The sequence below is a fragment of the Cololabis saira genome, chromosome 11 (assembly GCF_033807715.1).
Source record: "Cololabis saira isolate AMF1-May2022 chromosome 11, fColSai1.1, whole genome shotgun sequence".
In the NCBI taxonomy this organism is placed as follows: domain Eukaryota; kingdom Metazoa; phylum Chordata; class Actinopteri; order Beloniformes; family Belonidae; genus Cololabis; species Cololabis saira.
The window spans coordinates 8,923,383-8,948,342 of record NC_084597.1 but is presented as its reverse complement, the minus strand read 5'-3'; the positions used below and the strand labels follow the sequence as shown (position 1 = coordinate 8,948,342).

At 37.2% G+C, this 24,960-nt stretch overlaps 1 protein-coding gene across 1 annotated transcript in view; it reads left to right on the top strand.

Annotated features, from left to right (window-relative positions):
- prlra (prolactin receptor a) overlaps positions 1–24,960 on the top strand; it is a 25,828-nt gene extending 868 nt beyond the window's left edge. Inside the window, exons 2-9 of the mRNA XM_061733262.1 lie at positions 6,735–6,825; positions 10,154–10,286; positions 17,550–17,719; positions 20,383–20,549; positions 20,680–20,821; positions 21,063–21,159; positions 23,420–23,489; positions 23,583–24,960. Of these exons, the coding sequence (XP_061589246.1) occupies positions 6,756–6,825; positions 10,154–10,286; positions 17,550–17,719; positions 20,383–20,549; positions 20,680–20,821; positions 21,063–21,159; positions 23,420–23,489; positions 23,583–24,596 (1,863 nt within the window). The 5' untranslated portion in view covers positions 6,735–6,755 and the 3' untranslated portion in view covers positions 24,597–24,960. The remainder of the gene's footprint in view (positions 1–6,734; positions 6,826–10,153; positions 10,287–17,549; positions 17,720–20,382; positions 20,550–20,679; positions 20,822–21,062; positions 21,160–23,419; positions 23,490–23,582) is intronic.

Here is a 24,960-nt window from a genome sequence, read left to right as displayed (position 1 = left end):
GATTTATAAAAAACCAAGATGCAGGACAAAATTGATGGAACGTTGTGTTTCTGTGAAGGGAATCAGTTTATGGAACAATCTGAATAAAGAAAACAAAGAATCCAAATCAAACATTACATTCAAAAGAACAATTAAAACCTGTATGTTAAGGAAATATAACGAAACATGTTGAGTTTGATTGACATACCCCTAGGCGGTGGTAATTTTATTTTAATGTTATTTTAATTTGATTTTATTTTAGTTGTTTTTGTTCACTTAGTTGTTGTTTTTTATTATTATTATTTTTAATTTATGTTATTTGTGAAAGGGGCAGATCAGATAAGATTCTTCTTCTTTCTGCTCCCTTTTCATTCACAAGTTAGGAACATTTGTGTTTTGTTTTTTGAATGAAATAAAGAATAAAATGAAGATGAGCAAAATAGGCTTGTGTTACATCCTTTACAGTAGACAAAATATGTTCAGTTTTTTGCACTAAGAATATCCGTTAGTTACAGCCCATATCAAAGGAGATATGTCATATTGAACCATTTCTTATAATGGTTGGAAATGAAGCTTTACGCTTTATTGACATATAACCTAGTTCATTTTGTGGTGGAGTCAGCTGTAGTTGTGACATGCATTAATGTGATACAGTTAAGTGGGGACCCATAATAATAATAATGCCTCCTCAGAACCTAGCCTGGTATCAGTGTTTACAGTTAAACATCCTAAGAAATATTCACTCTTCCCTCCCAGTGAATGTTTCTGCTTGATGAGATGCTCACCCGGATTGATAGCATGCCCACGATGGAAAAAAAAAAAACACATGCTGAAAGTTATGAGCCATAATATCTATTTATTTTAGAATTAGCCTTTTTGCATTTTTCACCAGACTAATGTGACATTTAAGATTATATAAAAATTAACCTTATTTTAATAATCTATTTCTGAACTTCAAATGCAGCCAGAGAAAAGTGGGATCAGTGTCGCTGCAGGTGGAGAGCAGCAGGTTGAAGTTTTTCTTTCTTTCTTGCCTCAAACTTGCCTTAAACTGAACAAGCTGCAAAGTGTTGATTGGACCAAAACAACAAAATAAACACAACTTAAAAAAGTAACATATGCATTAACTACGGTTAAAATAGAAGAAGTAGCTTTTTTTCAAGGCTTCTAACTCTCTCTATCCTTGACGACCAACATGAGAGAAATTCCTAGAAAGGCATGCTGGTGCTGTTCAAACCATTTTTTTTTTTTTAAATACCAGGAAGTGTTATATCTGTTTCCTTTAGAGCTTTGGTTTCAGGTTATGAATACGAAATAAGAGAACTTCAAGTTATTTCTGTTATCGCTCCAATCTTTCCGGACAACAAGCACTAGACGCTTCAAAATGAGAAATGGTGATGTGTAATAATCTTGTTAAAAGGAGAAGGTGAACCACATTACAGACATGCCGGACCTGCCGGACCGAGTCGTGGTTTCTCCTTCTCCATCTTTTTGAATACTTTTAAAACAAACCTGGTTTAGTTTCTAAAGAGTCCCATCAGCTCTTGTTGTTTTGCACTAATCTAAGTTAATATGAAATTTAAATGCTCTGTTGTGTCATAAATCATTGTAGATGCGCTGTGTAGTTTTGTGCTTTTCCTCTGTAGCCTTCTAGAAAAAGGACGTTCTTAGAAACAGGTAGACTTGTAGCTCTGGAGACGGGTCTTTTTTGTGGTCTCTGGGTCTCTCCAGGTCTCAGACTTGGATAACTGTTACACCAAGGTGACAGAATCTGGTGATCAGCACTTCTCCCTCTTGTTAATGTACAGTTTTGTAAACTATTTATATTTTGCATCTGATTTAATGTTTTGGTGCATCTGCATGAGTCTGTGTTTAATTACAGTTTTGTGTTTATAATGGCCTTGTTTGAATAAATAATATTAGCATATCGTTGTGATTGATTAAGCATCAGGTCCATTTCAGTGATGCTGATATACGATGTAATTGCAAATTGTATCTTTAGTATTTAAAATTCAGGTTTCATCTCCAAATTCAGTCCAATTTAAATCAGTAACATTTATTATTCATGACTTTTCTGAGGTGGAGGGGGGTGTTGGAGCTGGTTATTCTGCTAGAAGACTTTGGGACTAGTTAGTCGTCGTGTCAATCCTTAAAAGCACTGCAGTCAATCCTCCAATAGTGTAGAAATAGCAGTAGTGCAGTCGCCACACAGATCTGATCTCAGCTGATGGACGAAAACATTTATTTTTTAGTGAGTTCAACATCATCATCCACTTCTCTGTGTTATTGAGCTGCAGTTGAATACAAGCTCATATGGAAACTAGAACCAGGATGATGTTCTACAATCACGCAGGATCAGGAAATAACCAGGTTTCTTTTTGCAAATAACTAGGTTTGTTTCTGGTTTCAATCTTGAGCTGAACTAGTCTTGATACCCTCTGGTCTTGGTAATGTCTTGGTCTCGGTTTAAGCGGTCTTGAGTACAAGTCTAGAAAAAGGATGGCTGGAATTCAACTACGTTGGTGGGTTGTAGTGATGTATGGATACAAAACAATCACACAAGACTATGCTTCATTCCTTACATTTGCCCTCAACATGTCATTTGATACATCCTCTTCTCACCTTTTGGAAACCGAGAGGCCTTGACGCAACACAAATCATTATAATTCATCAGTACTCTGAATCTTAGCTTTGTTATTCACTTGACTGGTTCATTTCTTACCATTTTGAGCCTTGTGCTCTTAACTTTACAATAAGGTAATATATAAGATGTTAAGCAGATGCTGTAGATCCAAACAGAACTGATCCAGCAGATCCAGGGAGCAAAAGTGGGAATTTTACTGTTTTTATATATATATATCTATATATATATATATCTCTATATATATATATATATATATATATATATATATATATATATATATATATATATATATATATATATATATACATATACGTATATATAATGTATAGTACATATATATCTATATATATAAGGAGAGAGCTTTGCTCTAATGGTGAACACTGTCACAGCTTAGCAGCTTATTCAGTCTGGGCTACTAGTTACGTAAGAGGGCTATATGCAGCAGAAGGCTAATCCAGTGCCTTGATCTTAATGCCAATTATCAGATTATGATGACGTTATTGAAATTAAGGCACCATAAAGAGGAGGTGATAACATTTGCCTTCTTAAAGTTCCAAAACCATCGCAGTCCTCAAACAACATGCCAGCAAAATGACTGTAATGTCTCGCACTGTAGCTGCAATCAAGTAAGCCTTAACTGTTCTGCACTTCACCTTGTTGTGTAATGCAGTGAGTGAGACACTTGGCACATATTTATTGCACTCAGAGTGAGTCTTTACATGTCAGAAATTGTCTTTAGTGCATTATTTCAAATCGTGATTTTTAACAATCCAAAAGTAGAAGAAGATATTAAATCCTTCAACTTAGTATAAGAACTAAAAACACACTGTGACAGGACTCCATTATTTTATTCATTCAAATAATATTTTATTCTGGTCAAAAGTTTGCAAGAATTCTGAAAATATACTTAAAACAGCTGTTAAACCATTTTTCTGGTTATATTAATGCTTAGATGGTTATTGTTATTGTTATGAATCTTAATTTCAGCTTGTACACACTTTTTGCAGAACAAGATGAACAGGAAAGAAAAAAACAACATTTCTTTTGCCGAAAAGGTGTAGCTGAAGCCGTAGCTTATAGGGCCTACCCTTTTTTCTTATGATCAGCAAAAATATGAGACATTAGCTTTTACTCCGTGGAAACAAACAATACATAAAGAAGACAAAAATAAGTAAGACAAAATATAAAATTGACGTTTCACATTCTAGAATGTTTTTGATAGTATACTTTATAATTATAGTGTTTTATATTTATTTACAGTATTTTCTTTAAACAATTTCTTAAACTTGAGGATAGAACGACACATTTTTAGGTTGTTATTACAACTATTCCAAATTTCTCTAGCCTTAACTGATGTACATCTCTTTTTAATATTAGTTCTTGCTGTCGTCATCTCAAACATGAGTTTCCCCCTCAGGTCAGAGCGGTTTCTTTTATCTGGAACAAGTCCTGAATGTAGTTTGGAAGCAGTTTCTGCTGGGCTTTAAAGGCAAATAAAACAGTTTTCTGCTCTACTATATCATTGAATTTAAAGCTATTATATGTAATAAAAAGATTATTTGTTGGTTTATAATAGTCAGATCTATTAATGATCCTTAACGCTCTTTTCTGTAACAGGAAAATAGAGTTTGTATTTGTTTTATAGGTGTTACCCCATATCTCCACACAATAAGTCATGTATGGAACTATGAGTGAGTTATACATCAAAAACTGTGCTCTTTGACATAAAAAATAATTTGTTTTATTTAATATTGCTAGGGTTTTAGACATTCTTGATTTTACACTATGTATGTGTGATTTCCAGCAAAGTTTATCATCAATTATTACCCTTTTTTTTATTACCATTTTTCTGGTTATATTAATGCTTAGATGGTGTACAGGACGCCTCACAAGCGTCAGCTGCTCTTTACTGACATCACTACGCTGCATCAGTGACTTATTGTACAGCAATTTACAGCAATATTAGAAGTAAAGATACTCAATGGAGATGATTTTATCCTGTCGTTTTTCTACAATTGTACATTTTATCAATAAACCCACTGCTTCTTGTCCATCACAAGGCCACATATGAACAAATCCAGTTCAGTCTTTGAGTAATCATTTCAAATTTTTCTTTGTCTTCTTTTTCTTTCGGTAACTGTCTATATGTAAAAAAGTATAAGGTTGTTTACATAGACTAAATTGCATGCAAATAAGAAGCAAATTGTTTGTGAATCTTCTAGTAATAAGTCTTGTTTTGCATCCCTTTTTTTGGTCTTTTTTCATCTAATCTTATCTTGTCCTGTTCTACCCTATCCTGATGTTGAACCGGAACGTTTTTACATTTAGGTCTTAAGATACATATGATTGATTGACTAAACTTGAACAATGACAAGAATGTAAATACAAGCAGCTGAAATGGGTTTCCTCTGCAGGATATCTGCTCTCTCCCTGTGATGGAAAGTTTAGTCTTGGCCACTTGATTAAACCAAAAATACTGAGAGCAGCAAATGTACAGACTAGTCTGCTCAAACAAAAGATTAACACTGACCTTAAAGATGTTTTTGTCTACTCGAATCATGAGAATGAATCCTTTGTGCCTTAATATCATTATACTTCCTTTGTGTCATGGTCATTCTGTATCGAGACACCTGATGGATGTTTTGACTCTTTTGCATGCAGCTGTTTAATTAAATCAACTGAAATCTTGATCATATCTCTAATTTTTGGCAATTTACACACTCAGTTTCACTCTAGTTATTCACCTTGTTGGAAAGAACATATTAAAGAACATTTAATGGGTTTTTCCACATAACCCTGTGTAAAATAAGGTGAGAAGTTCAGTCATCTGGGAAGGATTCCAATTAGATCTGCTGCTCCTCTTCATTGAGAGGGGAAGGTTGACGTAAAATAGAACCAAACACATCTGCACATGGTTAGGCAGAATGCAGATTTCCAAGCCATGCAGAGGGGAGTCTAAGTGGTCGCGGGCAATGCAAGCCAGCCTTCTGTTGCGTTAGCCGCTGTGATGGCACCATAACACAGGTTACATAATCAACTACGCGCATGTCACAGCTGGTAAAAGTAGTCAGAAACTGAGAGATGCTTTTTTTTTTAATCCTTGGGAAAGCAGCAAATATTCCCAGGCATTTGATCACATTTGCTTTTCTTCATTCAGATTTCCCTTTTATTGCTGTAAAGGTAATTTGTGCTATTTTAGCCGACTGTTATCTAAACACAGCGATTCTTAACTTCTGCAGAAAAGTATCCAGTATTTGATGTTTTAACCTCTCCAGTCTTTGTTGTTCACCTCCTTTTCTTGTTGTGTTTTTTGTCTAATTATTACGACGGAGTATTAGGGCCAAACTAATACAAAAAAAATTGGAAATTACGAGAATAAAGTCATAATATAATGAGAATAAAGTCGTAAGATTACGAGAATAAAGTCATAATGTTGCGAGAATAAAGTTGTATTATGAGAATAAAGTCGTTATATTATGAGAATAAAGTCGTTATATTATGAGATTAAAGTCGTAATATTACGAGAATAAAGTCGTAACATTACGAGAATAAAGTTGTAAAATTACGAGAATAAAGTCGGAACATTATGAGAATAAAGTCGTAATATTATGAGAATATAATTTATGAGAACTCTTCTCCCTGTGTAAAAATGAGGAATATTGAGCATCTTGTGAAGTTATATTTATATATTTATAATATATTTAATATTACGACTTTATTCTCGTAATATTACGACTTTATTCTCGTAATATTTCGACTTTATTCTCGTAATATTACGACTTTATTCTCGTAATTTTACGACTTTGTTCTTGTAATTTTTACGACTTTGTTCTCGTAATTTTACGACTTTATTCTCGTAATTTCCTTTTTCTTTGTCTTAGTTTGGCCCTAATACTCCGTCGTAAATTATACCTTCATACTTGATAACTTTCAATATCAGGCTTCACTCTCCAACAGTATTTTAATGGCAACAACATTTCTAATGAAAAGAGTAGTTTTCTTATCATACAAGCATGTTGTGGCTCTACACAGGTCAAGATAATCGTCAGGTGCACAGATCAGACAGTTCCCTCATACTTACCTGTCGTGTGTTTTGTGCTTTTTCTTACAGCCGAAGCTTTGTGGTGCCACGATGAAACGAGAAGACGGAGTTATTCTGCTGCGCCTGCTGCTCTTCTCCATGATTCATGCGGGGGGAACAAGTAAGTGTCTCCTCAGCTTACACTCCAAACACAGTCTGGGTGGGAAAAGATGTTGAAAGTGTTGTGGTTTTCTATGTTAAGGACCCAAGTGCAGGGGAGAGAGGGAGGCCGGAGGCAGGAGTTCTCAACAAAAGGGTTTAATCCAAAAAAAAGGCAAAACACAAGGCGCTGCAGAGCAGGATAAACAAAAACCAGGAACAGGGGAAAACGATGAGGAGCACATGGAGGGAAGAACCAGTACGGACCGACAGGGAACCAAGGAATGACAAGACAAGATATACTGAAGGGATAACGAGACATGACGAGACACAGGTGCAGACACAATCAGGGCAGATGGGACACAGGCGGGGCAAGACAGAAACTGAAAGTTACAAACACTGGGGGGAAGTGTCAAACCCTGACAGAAAGGGTATCTGTTAGTTTACATTTGCCTTAAAAGCACCCTTATTTTTTTGTGATCAACTGTTTTTTATTTTTTTGTTGATGCATACAATTAAATTAAACAATTTGTTTATTTAATAAGGATAACCATTAGTCTTCACCATGTGAAGACTATTCTTCCTGGGGTCCACACATAGACATACAAAAGATTACAATAATCACAACTCAAAAAGGGTGAAAACATTCACTAGAATTCCTAAAATAATAAATTGAAACAAAAATAAAAGATTAAGTAACCAACCAAAACCATTCACATCTTAAAGGGATTGTGACATGAAAAACAAATTTTTCTTGATTTTTTGTGTTTTGTTGGGTGTCTTGACATCAATTACACCCAAAAAACAACAAACTTTTAACATTCAGTGTATTGTGTGCTTTCTGGGATTTTCCGCATAACTGTGCAAAAACGGCGCATGTGGTTTGGTGGCGGATCGTTACGTAACGATCCGCTAAATCACCGCCCCCTCCACCCAGCTCCCTGCCTCCTCTCCTCTCCAGCGCACCATAAAGGCTTATTTATGGTTCCGCGTTACACCGACGCAGAGCCTACGGCGTAGGGTTACGCTGCGACGCGCACCATACGCTGAACCCTACGGCGTAGGCTCTGCGTCGATTTAACGCGGAACCATAAATGAGGCTTAACAAGGAGCTGTTTAGAGCCTCTTTTGTTCTAATCACCGGAGGAAAACTGCTAAGAAGACCCGCGGCCACTGACTGGACTTAAGATAAGGGGACACTGCTGCTTGCATGCCTTTATTTTTATGATTGTTTGCTGTGGTTCGCCCTCCTGCTTTTCCGTGCATGCTTCGCCTGTCGCTCTCGGCTTACTCCGACGCCGCTGTGAGCGTATGGCTGGAGGAGGAGGAGGTTTGGAGGAGGAGCGGAGCAATGATTGACAGGAAAGGGGGAAAGGAAGCATTTTTCACGGCGCAAAAAAACACTGTAATAAAAAGCCAGGAAAAGATTACTAGAGTGAAGTTTTTCTTGTTACACTCTTTTAGACACATTTGAGGGATGTTGGCCAAGACTTTTAATAGTGTTAAAAGCATGTTAAAAATGATGTCACAATACCTTTAAGTAACAATATTTGCTACTATCACCAGATCTGTATCCACTTATGAACAAAAAAAGTTTGCAACGACTTTATAATTTATCATATACTTATACTACTATACTATATATACACTCATAGCCTACAGTAATTTAGAATATATTTACTATTACATTTATAATATACTTACAATTTGCTAAATAATCACAATATATACCTAGGACTGATCATAACTTCCTTCTGAACCACAGCCTGCTTCAGTCTCCTTTTAAAATTTGACACCTTGATTATTGCAACTAGACATGGAAGGAGATGGTTCCAGTGTGTGACTGCTCTATACATTACTGTTTTTTTCAATGCATTGGTTCTGGTCATAGGCAGAGAAAAGTGATTAGGTAGGGTCAGTCTGGTATCATAGCTGTGTCTATTATTTATTGGTAGAAGTTGCATAAACAAGAAGCCAGGTTTACGTAATATACAGATATTCTTTAAAAACATAATCAGGCTGCATGCTAGTCGATCCTCCACCATCATCCAAGACAGCTCAGCATGCTCTCAACATTGCTTCGGATAGAGCAGCGGAGAGCAAGGCGTGCTGCTCTGTTCTGAGTGAGCTGGAGTTTTACAAGATTAATTCAACAATTATGCACGCAATTGTATAGCAAAAACCTTTAAATCACCCGTCCCCCCACCCACCCTGTAGCGATCCAACAAGACAATAACACAACAGGACAAAACAAGCAAGACAAGAAAACAAACAAAAAAAAAATAGATGAATGCTCAGTCAATGTTCAGTTCTTTCAGTTTTTCAATGGCATGTGTCCATATTTTAATGTCCTGGGTCCCGCACCATGAATTCTTGCCACTGAAAGTTCCATATGTAGAATGTCCATAAACAGATTAAACCAGTGACATGTTGGTAGATCGTGTGGTGGTTTCCATCGACGAGCAAGCATTTTTTTAGCAGCTGTTAATCCTGACAGGTACACAACTTTTTCTTTTTAACATATGATTGCCTTTCCAGTAACGTTGGATACTGACTTTTTACCAGAATGATAATACAGGCGGGCATTGCCAAAACGCACCCTTATTGATAAATCCGAGTTGAGTTGAGAAGGCTTAAAAATATTCTTAAGACTAAGATAAGTTATCGAAACAAGAAACACGAGCCAGTGCTGCAAAATGAATGAGTGAAAAGTAACAATTAATATATCTGCCAGTGTTTTAAATGGTATAGAATAGAATAGAATAGAATAGAATAGAATAGAATAGAATAGAATAGAATAGAAGACTTTATTGATCTCCTAGAGGAGAAATTCAATCGTGCAGCAGCCAAACACACACTTGCTCAACGGTTTATACTAAAAATTAAAATAGAAATAACCAATAAATAGCTAAATAATAAAAAAATAGCAATATAAAATGTAGAAAAATGAGTAATGTACAAGAGAAAAAATACTAAACCCAAAAAAACTGATAATATTTACATGTGCAAAAATACGTGAGGTATTTAGCGGGCAAAGGTTATTGCACTTTCAAAGAGACAGGTTATTGCACTCGGGTGGCTACAGTTTGTTATTATAAAGTCTGATGGCTGTGGGGATGAAGGACCTGCGGTAGCGTTCCTTCTTGCAGCGGGTGGAGCAGTCTTTGCCTGAAGGAGCTACTGAGGACTCCCACAGTGTCATGTAGGGGGTGAGAGGGGTTGTCCATGATAGAGTATATTGGTCACATCTTGTATCAAACGGCCATTTGTATCATTGTTGCACAACACTCTTAGTCAGCAGTCAAGTACAGTAGTTGATTCTGTGCCTTTTTTATGTGTGGTGTCTTCAGGCCCGAGCCGCCCAGGGAAGCCCACCCTGACCAGCTGCCGTTCACCTGAAAAAGAGACGTTCACCTGCTGGTGGGAGCCGGGCTCCGACGGCGGGCTGCCCACCACCTACGCGCTGTTCTATCGCAAAGAAAAGTGAGTGGCTTCCTGTTTGCAGCAACAAGTTTGCTCCCATCACTCAGTTCACCGAGGCGAGAACTGAGCGTATGATTGTTTCTGTACGCCTGTTTGCTACCACCTTTACAAAGATCATGTCTGCATCCCTTTTGAAATTGAGCTGAATCATTCACCCTGACTTTGTAGTTTAATGGATTTTTTAACACAATAACATCATCAAAATGATAGATAAATAAATAAAAGTTATTTTTAGGTGGCTAAGTGCATGCGTGTGTGTGTGTGTGTGTGTGTGTGTGTGTGTGTGTGTGTGTGTGAATGCAGGAGCTCAGAGAGGGACTGAAGGGCGAGACTAAGGCCCCGTTTACACATAGCCGGGTATTTACAAAAACTGATATTTCCCCCTCTACGTTTTGAAAAATTCCATCGTTTACACGAGATCGTTTTCAAAACCTCTTAGTTTACACGAATCCGCATAAATAAGCTGTTAACGTCATGCTAGCCAATCAGAATCCTGGAAAAAACATCAACAAATGACATGTGTAACTTCCAGTTAAGGCTGAGACCCCGTCCACACGTAGCCGGGTATTTTTAAAACCGAATATTTCCCCCCCCTCCGTTTCTAAAATAATTTTTATCCACATTACATCGTTTTAAAAAAAAAAAAACCCTTCCACACCGGCTACGTGTGGACGGGGTCTGATTTATGGTTCCGCGTTACACCAACGCAGAGCCTACGGCGTAGGGTACGCGGCGACACCGTACGGCGCACATCGCCGCGTACCCTACGCCGTAATCTGCGTCGATTTAACGCGGGACCATAATTTAGGCTTTACTTCCAAGACGGAACGAGAGTCTTTCGTTTGGAGTGACAGAGAAGTGGAGTTACTTTTAAGTGTGACTTTAGAATATAAAACAGGTAAAATACAAGAAAATATTGACGGTGGCCAAACTAATTGTAAAAACAGGTCGCACACATGACGCTGGTGACGTGTCTGTTGCATAATGTGACGTTCTGAAGCCTAAATCTCCGTTTTACTCCGTTTTCCTCTGTTTAGACGCAAACGTGAAAACTGAGTTTTTGAAAATCTCCACTTTGGCCGGAGTTTTCAGAAATTATCGTTTTTGGTGACTTTGAGCTCCGTTTTCGTATAAAACGAACGGCCAAAACGCATGAAAACGCCTCCGTTTTTGCTCCGTGTAAACGGGGCCTAAGAAGGTGTTTCTAGGATTATTGTGTTGTTCTCTTTAATTAGTCTCTCTGAAGTACATTATGAATTGATCAGGTGGCTTTCTGGTGACACTTTTCGCGCATTGATCTTCTTATATTTCAATGTTCTCTGCAGCTGCTTTGATGAGCTGAGGGCTATTTGTTTATTTAATATTATATTTTGTTTTAGGCATCAGAACTCAAATCTTCAACATTTCCATATTAATGAACACCAGGGAATCAGTCGTTCACAGATACATACCAGGATATCAGCCTATTGACTAAAGTACTGTATGTGTGATCAATGTGTCCCCTTTCACCTTCTTTGTATTGGGCTTCATATCACATACAGACAGTTTAGGTGGCAGCAAGTTTTGTATGATGTTGTTTCATAAATGCTGTATATCTTACTGTTTTAAACAATTTTAAAAGACACTTACGGTTATTCTACTTTGACCACCTTCTCTTCTTTCTGGGTCAAAGTCCAGGTCGGGAACTGTGGAACCTGTTTTAGGAAAAATTAGGAACGATTCAACTAGATTATTTCGGTGCCAAACTTTGAGACATTTGATTTATTAAGATTTTAATCAGACTTGAATGTTTACATTAGTTTTAAAAGTTTTGGTCAGATTACCAGAATACGGTGCTTTTTGTCATGTAAATGTATGGAGCTGTCACAGTGGGATACCTTCAAATGCTGATCCTGAGCACCTTTGTAGTGTTTCACACTGAGGGCCGGAGACAGGTATAAGAGGATAAAGATTTATGTGGCACTGGCCGTGCATGGGTTTTAAAAGTGAGCAAGGTTGATGAGAAGCTGACACAAATGAAGAGGACGGGTTACACCGGAACACACTTTAACGATAAAGCCAAGGATGCAAAATGCATAATTATCTGTTTCAGGGACAAACTTGAGTCATGATGCATTTTTATACATTTTTAGGATGTCACTGCTCTCAGCCAAGATTCAAACCATCTGTGATAAGAATTGTCACTTTCACATTAGAAGGTTACTGCACCCGTGTACTGTTGGCGTGTGCTTCTTCTTTCTTTTGAGAATAGCTCAGAAAGTTGTTTTGACTTTCTGAACCCTGAGCTGATTTTTAGTTAACACACTAATGCCTACTAATCTTCGGCTAACAGACCACGGCCAGTTGTAGAAAATGATGACTAGGGCTGCATCTCAGATCAGAGGGGGTGCATATTGCCTGGCATGTTATTCAACACTAAATTATGCATTTTCCCATAATTTCAAGCGGAATGATACTAGCAAAACAATAATATTTAAAGTGTATTTCAAATGCTTTATTGCAGCAATATCGCTGCAGAACAAAGAAAATGCTACATTTAGTCTGGGCTACCTCACCCATCAGACAATCTAGCAACAGATGTTTCTTATCCTGAAAATAAAACATAGAAATTCAAACTAATTTTATCTATACAGCTGAAAACCCTCACTAAACATGACAGTCATTTCAAGTGGAATGATACCAGTCAAACAATAATATTTAAAGTGTCTTTCAAGTGCATTTTTGCTGCAATATTGCTGCAGAACAAAGAAAATGCTACATTTAGTCTGGGCTACCTCACCCATCAGACAATCTAGCAATAGAAAATAAAACATAGCAACACAAATAAATATAACCATAAATATACAGGACTGTCTCAGAAAACTACAATATTGATAAAGTCCTTTATTTTCTGTAATGCAAAAATGTCATACATTCTGGATTCATGAAAAATCAACTGAAATATTGCAAGCCTTTTATTATTTTAATATTGCTGATCATGGCTTACAGCTTAAGAAAACTCAAATATCCTATCTCAAAAAATTAGAATATTCTGGGAATCTTAATCTTAAACTGTAAGCCATAATCAGCCATATTAAAATAATAAAAAGCTTGCAATATTTCTGTTGATTTGTAATGAATCGCCGTCGATTTAACGCGGAACCATAAATCAGGCTTAACGCGCGCGCATTTGTCAGTTTTCTTTTCGTCTTTTCAACTGAGCATGCAAACACATAAACTGAAGGTGCAATGCATGCTGATGCACCCTCGTAGAACCGGGCCTGTAACAGACACAAACGAGGTATTCATCCCCTTATCTAAATCTAAGCAAGATATTAAAATGGATTTGAAGAAATGGAAAGCAGAAAGTTTCCCTAATGAGATTCCACTCTTGTTTTTCCATCAGCTAAAGTCTGTATCGTATCATAAAGGTTTGAATGACGTTCTGGTTACGTTTCTGTGCTGCCTTTAACCTCTCAACACCTCTCACTTCTTTCATTCAGCTCATACACTGGAGGTTTTATTGTATAACATGTACGTTCTTTCAGAAAAACACTAAATCCTATTTTGCCAGAGCTGGAGACCTTAATGTGCAGAAAATATTAATTATCAATAGTGTGCAATACAGCTATTTTAATGAGAAATCTAAATCCTTAAATCTTTAAAAGGTAACTTGTAGGTATCATGTTTTCTTCAGATTTTCCATCTACTTACTTCCCTTTATTTGAGTCTTTTTTTTTATGCGAGTGTTAATCTATTTCTGCAGTGTCTTAACAACACGGTAACGAAATGAATTAATACCTGTTGAAAAATAACTGAAAAAGACAAATGTTTTATAACTATCCAGTTTAATAGTGTTACGAAGTCGTTGGACTCTTCACAGCCGGGGGAAGTCAGCAGAGATCTTGGTCTTAGGTTGCATGCTGATTGTGAAAATGCAATGCTGATTGTTTTGCTGATTGAAATCACAAAAGCAAAGGCAAGGCCAATGAAACTCAAGGCTGCTTGCATGAAAGAATACAGGAACACTTGTCACAATGAACAAAGACGAACTGAAGCAGAGGTGTCAAGTAACGAAGTACAAATACTTCGTTACCTTACTTAAGTAGAAATTTTGGTTATCTATACTTCACTGGAGTAATTATTTTTCAGAAGACTTTTTACTTTTACTCCTTACATTTTCACGCAATTATCTGTACTTTTTACTCCTTACATTTTAAAAACAGCCTTGTTACTCTATTTCATTTCGACCTTTAAAAAAAACTATCCAGTTAAATTGCTCCATCCGGATAGAGTGAATTTGGTTGTGGTTGTTTCAGATGTTCTTGTCCAGTTTTGTTCTTACATCCGTTCCCTCAGATTCCTGCAACTAAACTTGGATGTACATTCCAATAAAGGTTAGGATAAATGATAACATGCCTCTGAAGTTTGACTTTTTGCACCATTACAATACTTATAGGCAACTAGTCATCATATCTGCTGCTCTCTGAAACACATGTTAATGCTCAATAGTACACATATATGGTTCTTTAATATATTTGCATTATACTAAGATACATTCACTTTCAATGGCTTTTGTCCTTAATGGCTTTTTTCCCCCTTACATTACTTTTACTTTTATACTTTAAGTAGTTTGGAAACCAGTACTTTTATACTTTTACTTGAGTAAAAAACTTGAGTTGATACTTCAACTTCTACAGGAGTATTTTTAAACTCTAGTATCTATACTTCTACCTGAGTAATGAATGTGAATACTTTTGACACCTCTGAGGGAAAGTGAACACATGGAGGGAAACAATTGGATGCCGACCAATTGGGACCGATTAGAGAAAGCCACCAGGGAAGAGATGAAGCAGACATCGTGGACAAAAGACAAAACACGGTTATAAGGCAGGCATGTTGCAACCAGAGTTTTGGTTTGACGACACTCTTGTGATGGTTGCGGGAGACTTCCTTTATCAGGAACAATGTAGCTCATAATTTATCTTTTTTAGGCTGATCCCTGGTTATCCTCGAGAGCACTCACACATAATCGCGGATACTTTATTTAGGGTACACCGTCGTTAAGAAAGAGGTAACTTTTATCTAATCCCATTACTGTCTTTAAGATCAGTAAATTGTGCTGCCTGATTAGGTAGTCAGTGTTGCCATGATGTCATCATTTACCACGACGCATTTCAGTGGCTCACATAGTATGCTGTTTTAAGCATTAAAAATATATATATTACAATAAGAACATACTCCAATGTTTTGTCCTGCTTATGCAGATTGTTTTGTTTAAATTATTTACATTTTTTAAGTTTTACAATGAATTGCTTTGTTAGAGATTTATCAATTTCTTCACTTCCTTCTCTAAATTAATTAATTGCTGCAGCAGCTTTTCCTTCCCTGTCTGCAGTTATTGAAAGTTTTCCTCCAATCTTCAATCTTTGTTTCACTGATTTCTGTTTTTCTCCATTTGCCATTTTTCCCTATCTGGTTGTTTCCTGTCATCCTCAAAACATTTCACCTGTTGCTGCAGACTATTATTGTTCTTTGACTTAGACATGTTTGTTGTTGTTGTTGTTGTTTGACCCCATTTCCATCTTAAGTCGGCCCATTTCACTCTTCCCTAGATCAAGATTTTGCCAGTTTTATTCCAGGTGTTTTCTTTAGTTTTCCAAATCCATGTTTTCTGCTTTCAGAAAATCAATTGTCTTTTCCTCATTTTGCACTTTTCATTTTCTGTTTCGAGTCCTTTGAGTTCATTAGGATGTAGGACTGAAGATCAAGTCACGATGGCTCTCAAATCCCAGTTTTGTTCTCAGATGTTGTATGTAAGCCACCATGATTAACATCAGGATGTTAATCAAATATATATGTGTGTGTGTGTGTGTGTGTGTGTGTGTGTGTGTATATATAATATATATATATATATATATATATATATATATATATATGTTAGGAATGGGTGATATTTTACCGTTCACGATAAACCGTCAAAAAAATTCCCCACGGTAAGAATTTGTCATTTCACGGTAAAAAAGCTAAATTCCCGTTGATGATGTTTTTGTGTAAAACTGATTTATGGTTCTGCGTTAAATCGACGCACAACGTACGTGAAGGAAGGAAGGAAGGAAGGAAGGAAGGAAGGAAGGAAGGAAGGAAGGAAGGAAGGAAGGAAGGAAGGAAGGAAGGAAGGAAGGAAGGAAGGAAGGAAGGAAGGAAGGAAGGAAGGAAGGAAGGAAGGAAGGAAGGAAGGAAGGAAGGAAGGAAGGAAGGAAGGAAGGAAGGAAGGAAGGAAGGAAGGAAGGGAGAAAACAAGGAAGGAAGGGAGAAAACAAGGAAAGAAGGAATGAAGGAAGGAAGGAAGGAAGGAAGACGTTTTTGTGTAACAAACATGGCGGATCTGAGAGCGAGATAGATTTATAGTTAAAAAGATGGAGTTGAATTGGTATTTTTTTAATCGTCATTTTTATCGTTATCGGGATAAATGCCAGAAATTATCGTGATACATTTTTAAGTCCATACCGCCCATCCCTAATAAATATATATATATATATATATATATATATATATATATATATATATATATATATATATATATATGTATATATATATATATATATATATATATGTACATAGTATACATATTTAAAGGAAAAAACATGGCACCAGTTATTCTCGTGTCCAACAAAACATTCCTTTTTTGGGGATAAACAAAAAAATAATAAAAGGTTGTAAAAAAAATAATACATAAATAAATAAAAGAAAATTAAAAAAAGAAATAAAAAAAAAATCGATCTTTAGACATATGAATCGATTTTTAGGAATTAATATGAGAATCGATTTAGAATTGGGAAATCGATTTTTTCAACACAGGCCTACTTCCAGATATAAACTGGCAGGCAGGTCAGATCTGTTCTGAGCACAGCTCACAAGATGAACTGTGATGTGTTTTTACAACATCAGCTCACACCATGCAACTAATGAGCAAGTCGTTTGAGAGTGCAGACAATGACAGGACTCGCTACAGGTATCACTAAAAAGCAGCAGCTGCACACTCGTCTCCTACGTTGAAGCTAATGGCTAATGGAATGGTTTTTTTTCCCTTCCGTCTCCAGCTGCATGGAAAAAAAATGTAGGCTTCATTCATCTTTTAATCACACTTGCCTTGTATCTTACCCACACACACAGTTTGATATAATGCATGCCGTTCTCTCAGTGTAGCAGCGCCGGAAGAGCAGGTCCTCCAGACTGCAAACATACTGAATAACATGCTGTTCTCATGTTCTTGTCTCACAGTTCTGACAAAGTGTACGAGTGTCCCAACTACCACGCTGCTGGCAAGAACTCCTGCTTCTTTAATAAGAACGACACGTCCATCTGGGTCAACTACAACATCACTGTCGTGGCCACCAACAAACTGGGCAGCACCTACTCAGACCCGGTGGATATCGATGTCGTCTACATCGGTGAGCAAAACCTGTCCCGGGCTGTTCTCCTGATTCAGTGTGACATGCTAGACAAAACATCCCAGATGTTTGATAAACATATTTTATCGTCACATGAGTGCTCTGTTACTCTGTGGCTAATGCTGTTGGGTGAAAATTAGAAGAAATTGTGTGTGTTTTACAGTTTATTCTTCATATATAATATTAACTTAATATTATGATGAAACAGTGAATGAGTTTTGTCTCATCCATTCAAGACACATTTATGGGGTTTGTCTAATTAAGTACCCAAAAAGAAGTATACACTAAAACTTTTAAAACCTTTGGCCTTGCTTTTCTGGAATTGCTCGTCTGTCCCTCTGTCTCTAATAGTTACATCGACTTGATATCAGGCACAGGAAGCGTATTTTGTTGTCATACCTCCACACTTGTGATTGTGTTTTCAAGTAGAGAACATCAACAAATATCTTAGAGGTCAATCTCAGCGTTTATCCACTTGAGGTGTCCATTGAGTGTATATGTTACGGTTAATGTAGAAAAACGGCTATTTTGCAAAATAGCTGGCTAATGTGCAAAATTACGACTATTACGACTAGTATTAGGGCCAAACTAAGAATAAAAAAAAGGAAATTACGAAAATAAAGTCATAATAATATTAGAATAAAGTCGTAATATTACGAGAATAAAGTCGTAATATTACGAGAATAAAGTCGTAATATTAAATATATTATAAATATATAAATATACATTTTAACATTTTAACACACTCTTCCTGTTAGAGTTCTCATAAATTAACACTTTATTCTTGTAATATTACGACTTTATTCTCATAAATTACGACTTTATTCTCGTAATGTTACGACTTTATTCTCGTAATGTTACGACTTTATTCTCGTAATGTTACGACTTTATTCTCGTAATGTTACGACTTTATAATCATAATGTTACGACTTTATTCTCGTAATGTTATGACTTTATTCTCGTAATATTTCGACTTTATTCTCATAATATTACGACTTTATTCTCATAATATTACAACTTTATTCTATTACGACTTTATTCTCGCAACATTATGACTTTATTCTCGTAATTTCCAATTTTTTTTTGTCTTAGTTTGGCCCTAATACTCGTACAAAATAACCGGCAGGGCGGTGAATATGTAAAATAGCCGTCCAAACGGCTATTTTGCAAAATAGCCGGCTAATATGCAAAATAACCGTCAGGGCGGCTAATGTAGAAAAAGGGCAGTAGCCGGTTAATGCTGTGGATGTGTCAGACCCGACACTTTTTCGGGGAGTGTAACGTTAGGCTTCTTCAACAGCCATAAATAGCCTTGTCAACAACAAGCATGTGCAGCGTATGGGCTTCTTCCATTGGCTGCTACGCACCAACTGCACTGATTGGCAACTGTAAGAAGACTGGTTTGAAGCGCGAATTTCATCCATTCAACTGAACTGTAGGCTATTCTGTAGTGAAGTAACTGGACTCTATCTACCAAATGAATTACGTTTGCTTAGTTTGTTTTGGTTTAATCAATTTGTGCAAATGGAGGAGGTGGAGATACCTCATCTCATCATGCTCGCGCTTCGATTCGGGTTTAGGAGCTTCACCTTCCATGAGAGAGACGCAACAACTGTTTGTCTGTTTTGGAGGTGCAAAGAGAAGGTGGGAATAGATCGTTCCTCACAAAGACTGTCACACTGGATATTTGCCAGTACATTTCCCAGACCTATAAGGCTGGTAGAGGTGAGTGCACTCCACTGCGCTTTGCCACCTCGGTGGCAAAGCTCTATTCTGGGGTGCCAATGACGTGATCTGTAGTTTGCATTATTCGTTTTGGAATACTCAATTTAGGAATATACTGCCGAGTCAGCTCGAGACAATTGTCTCGAGCTGACGGAGCATCGAGACTGGAGAGATGATTAAAAATGTGATGTCCGCGCACCATGAGCTTAAAAAAGTATGTACTTTGCAAAATAGTCGTTTTTCTACATTAGCCGCCCTGACGGTTATTTTGCACATTAGCCGGCTAATTTACACATTCACCGTTTGGCCGGCTATTTTACATATTCACCGCCCTGCCGGTTATTTTGCACATTAGCCCAGTGGCGTCAATTCAGTGGAAGCTAAGGTATGGCAAGGTTACGAGTCACAGAACTTAACTACAGTATCAATCAACATGTCCAGCAAATACTCATCACAGAAGTCTGCTATGGAGCTTATCTGTGTGTTCAAGAAAATTGGAACTTTTTCAAATGCAGTCTCGCTCACTGCAAAAACTCAAAATCTTACCAGGAATATTTGTCTTATTTCTAGTTAAAATGTCTCATTTTTAGTCCAAAAATCACTTAAAACAAGAGTCATGACCAGAAAAATAACTTATTTGACCATTTTCACCTGTTTAAAGTAAATTTTCACTTGAAATAAGTAGAAAAATCTGCCAGTGGGACAAGATTTATCTTCTCATTACAAGCAAAAAAAAATTTATTTTAAGTGAAAATCTACTTGAAACAGGTGAAAATTGTTGTTTTTTGAGTTTTTGGGTCTTGTCTTAAATGTAATGAGATTTTTTTGACTAAAAATTAGACATTTAACTAGAAATAAGACAAATATTCTTGTTAAGATTTGATTTTTTTTTCATTGTATTTTATCTCTGCTGAACTCACTTTTCCGTCCTCCTCCAGTCAAGCCCAATCCTCCGGAGAACCTAAGAGTGGCGGTGACAGAGGATAAAAGCTGGCCCTTCCTCCGAGTGTCGTGGGACTCGCCGCGTAAAGCTGACACCCGCTCCGGCTGGATCACACTAATCTATGAGATCCGTATCAAGTCGAAGGGGGAATATGCATGGGAGGTACGTGGTGGTTGCGATATTTGTCTTTCAAATGTGAAACTTTGTCTAATCTTAGAGGCTGATATATTACGAAAACCAAAATCTTATGTCACACAACCAAGCTCGTCATCCACGTGTGTTTTATTTCCAGACGCACCATGCCGGCCAACAGAAGGTGTTTAATATTTTCAGCTTGCGGTCCGGTGGCACCTACATCCTCCAGGTGCGCTGCAAACCTGTTCACGGATTTTGGAGCGAATGGAGCTCCAGGGCCTACATTGAAGTCCCTGACTGTAAGATGTCCACCACTGTTTATCAGCACAACGCATGTCTTTATGAGACACATTTCTTTAGATTATTAAGTATGAAGTATGCTAAACATTCTCTTGCATGACTATTTTGTTCCTTATTAACAAATATTATACAGGGTAGAAAATAAATAAAATAAAATGTAATTTCTTCGCCTGCTTGTGCTAGGGTATTTCCCATATATACTTTTTCATTTGTCTTTTTTTTGTTTGTTTTGTTTTTCAGATTTCCAACGAGAAAAGTCTGTGTGGATCATCTTCTCTGTCTTTTTTGCCTCAATCTTTTTATTTCTTAGTTGGATGATACACATGAATAGTGACAAGTAAGATGATCACACTGTTCTCATGAAGTTTATGTCATAAACATTGATTTTTATTTTTTTCTATTCAACTATTTTAAATATTTATTTTATTTATTTATTTCAGATCCCCATTAGTTGTTGCCTCAGCAGCAACTATTCTTCCTGGGGTCCAACAGTACAAATATACATTTCTATAAAACTTTTACAGTACAATATAAAATGTTAGTTAAACAGAATAAAACAAAGTAGATAACAAGTACAAAGAACAACAACTAAAAAGAAAAACAAGACAAAAAAACAAAAACAAATAAAAACTAAAGACAATAATCAGCAGAAAACAATGAAAAAAGGAGAAAATTAATTTTCCTAAATGAAAAAAACAAAAATGAAAAAAACAAAACAAAAAAAACAAATAACAACCAAAAACAGATAGATTAAAGATAAATCCAAGTACAACTAAAGATAAATAAGTGCATACTAAATGAGGCAAATACAAAAACAAAAACAAAGAAGAATAGAAGAACATTTTCAATAGAAGAAAATTTAAAAATAGTGAAAATGACCGGAAACGTCTCAAAACTTCAGCCAAATAAAATACTAAGAATCGAAATTAAATGCAGAACAAGAAAATATGTTTATTTATATAACACCTAACTCAATTAAATCAATAAGCTAAAACCATTAGACACAATCTAAAACAACCAGTTTCTTTTGAACTTCCTTTCTTAGTCTCCTCTTGAAGCCAACTCTGCCACTAGTTGAAATAAGATTTTCTGGAAGTATATTCCAGTAAGTAATTGCCCTGTACATTACTGTTCTTTTTAGTGCATCGGTTTTAGGTTTGGGCAGGGTGAAATGACCTCTCGTGGCATGTCTAGTATGATAGCTGTGGCTATCACTATCAATATATCACTATCAATATACTCTGTTTTGATAGTATTGTTAAAAAAAAAAGGATCTAGTTCTTACCGTGTCTAGAAAGAAACCAAATCAAACACTTTGACATGACAATAGTTTAGGCAAATGGAGAACTGTGCAAAAAATAAACAACATCCTCCAAAAGTAAGTATGTCCTCACTGCTTACACAGGAATTAAGACGGTAAGAAGCAGTGAGATGTTGATTATAAAATTAACTTGATTATCAGCAAAGGCGACCTCTGTAAAAGCACAGTTCTGGAGCATTCGGGGGTCGAAGAGACTGAAGACGTCATACAGACAATATTTACTTATTGATGTTTTTATGCTAAAAGTGGTTCTGCAGCCTGTTGAATTATGGGCTGCAGCTACATTTTGGTTTGGTTTTGTTAAATAATGAACTAATGTTAAAGTCTTGGTAGAGACCAGAGGATTTCTTTAATGATGTACTGATACATAAAAATATAATTACCAAAAACTATACATTAGGTCTGGGCGATATGGACCAAAAGTCATATTTCGATATTTTCTAGCTAAATAGCGATACTCGATATATATCGATATTTTTTCTGTGCCATAATTGGGGTTTCCCCCAAAGCATTATAGCATAGCATCTCTGTTAGCTTCATTTTTTTCTGATCAAACCCTTAAAAAAACAGTCAGTTTTAATACAAAGCCTCGTGCCTAATGTCACACAGGTTCCTTTATTAACAGAGGTCTGCACAATATCAAAATGTATGAAACAAATGAAATAAAAATAAACTGCCTGCATATATAGAATAAAAATGCTTCTTGAATAAAATAAAACAAATATCCCTTTCCTGCATAACAATTAAATTAAAATACACTGTGCAATTAATACAGTGTAGACAGTAACAGGCAGACTTTTCCACTGAGGTTGACAGTTGTGCAAATAACAAAACATTTGTGCAAATCTCAAATAAAACATTCAAGTCAATTTGTCACAAAATAAGCTATATCAAAATCATTAAAAAAAATATATATATTATTATTTTTATTTTATTTTTTTTTAATAATCGATATAAACGATATTTTCTCGTACCATATCGCGTTTGAAAATATATTGATATATATTAAAATCTCGATATATCACCCAGCCCTACTATACATTATTCTGAGCTCTTCTCAGGTCTGTCTATCAACCATATGTAATGTCTTCTTTTAAACTTTCAAGGAAATGCCAATTATTTAATTCTGTTTTGTTTAAATGCTTCGGAAATCAGTTTCAATAATGAACTAATTTGTTTGCTGTTGATTTTTGTAAAAACAAAGGGTTTTATTACCTCTTTTTGATATTCTACTGCTTCTTACTAACCATTACATGGATGTGTCTTGTCTCTGTAGTCTGAAGCACTGCCTTCTACCACCTGTCCCTGGCCCTAAAATCAAAGGATTTGACGAAGAGCTTCTCAAGGTGAAGCAGCAACATAATGATTTATTTTCTAAACATTCATAAAAATAAGATAAGCATAAGTTCAAGTGATGACATTTTGATCTTTGTTTGTAGAACGGCAATTCTGACGACGCGTTCAGCCCACTGGGACTGTCCGATTTACCTGCGACCACGACGTCCACCTACGAGGACTTTCTCGTGGAATTCTTAGAGGTGTACGTCCCCGAGGAGCGGGAACTGAGTCTGGAGGAAAACAAGGACCGACATGACAGTTCCCTGAAATCTGAGAGCTCCGTGTCCGACAGCGATTCTGGCCACGGCAGTTGTGACAGTCACACGCTGCTCATCGATAAGTGCGATGAGGCAAAACAGGACAGCTGGCAGAGCGAGCGGCGGGGCGGCCAGACGGAGGCGGAGGCTCAAAGGAACGAGGAATCTCCGGAGGAAACGCGGGCTCATGATGAGGTGGTTATGCTCAACATGTCCACAGGGAGGGGGAAGACATGGCCCTCTGTGTTTTATTCACTGCCTCGATTCGGCTCTGGCCCACTGGATCAAGCAAGCTCACTACAGACGGCCAAACGGCACTTCCTCTCTGAACCCCTCTTCCCTCTGGCCACTTTCCTCGGTGGTCCTGGTCCCAGCACCGCTAAGGGCCATCGGCCGAACAACTGGGATCTCGGCTTCGGCGACAAACAGGCGGACGCCCGGCAGCTTCTCCTGGGTCACAGTGATGTCAACGTCTCCAAGATTGGTCTGCAGCTGCCTCCTTACCGCTCCAATGAGTACGTGGAGGTCCAGAGGGTGAATGCGGAGGATATGGTGATTCTCCGTCCCGTTCCCCCGGGCCACGGAAAACACCTGGTGGACATGAGCCAGGAAGAGGACTACAGCAAGGTGAAGGGGGTTGACAGTGACAGCATGATACTGCTGGTGAAGGAAGATGAGACGGAAATGTGTCCGTATGACACCCAGCAGCCAAGCGGAGTAGCGGCCAGCGGCTACCCAGCATCGGTCATTGCCACTCAACCGAAGGGCTGCAGTCACTCCGCCCTGCCCACTGTGGAAGAGAGGGCCGTCAGCGGTTACGTTGACACCAACGCGATGTTCATGATGCCTAGCTACTAGAAATCCATGTGGTGGAAGATGTTTCGGGAGGACTCTTTGCGGCTAGAGTACTACCACAAGAAACAGAAACACCAAGGGGCAGGATTATTATCACGTTCTGCCTATTAGGGATGGGCGGTATGGACTAAAAAATGTATCATGATAATTTCTGGCATTTATCCCGATAACGATAAAAATGACGATAAAAAAATACCAATTCAACTCCACCTTTTTAACTATAAATCTATCTCGCTCTCAGATCCGCCATGTTTGTTACACAAAAACGTCATCTTTCCTTCCTTCCTTCCTTCCTTCCTTCCTTCCTTCCTTCCTTCCTTCCTTCCTTCCTTCCTTCCTTCCTTCCTTCCTTCCTTCCTTCCTTCCT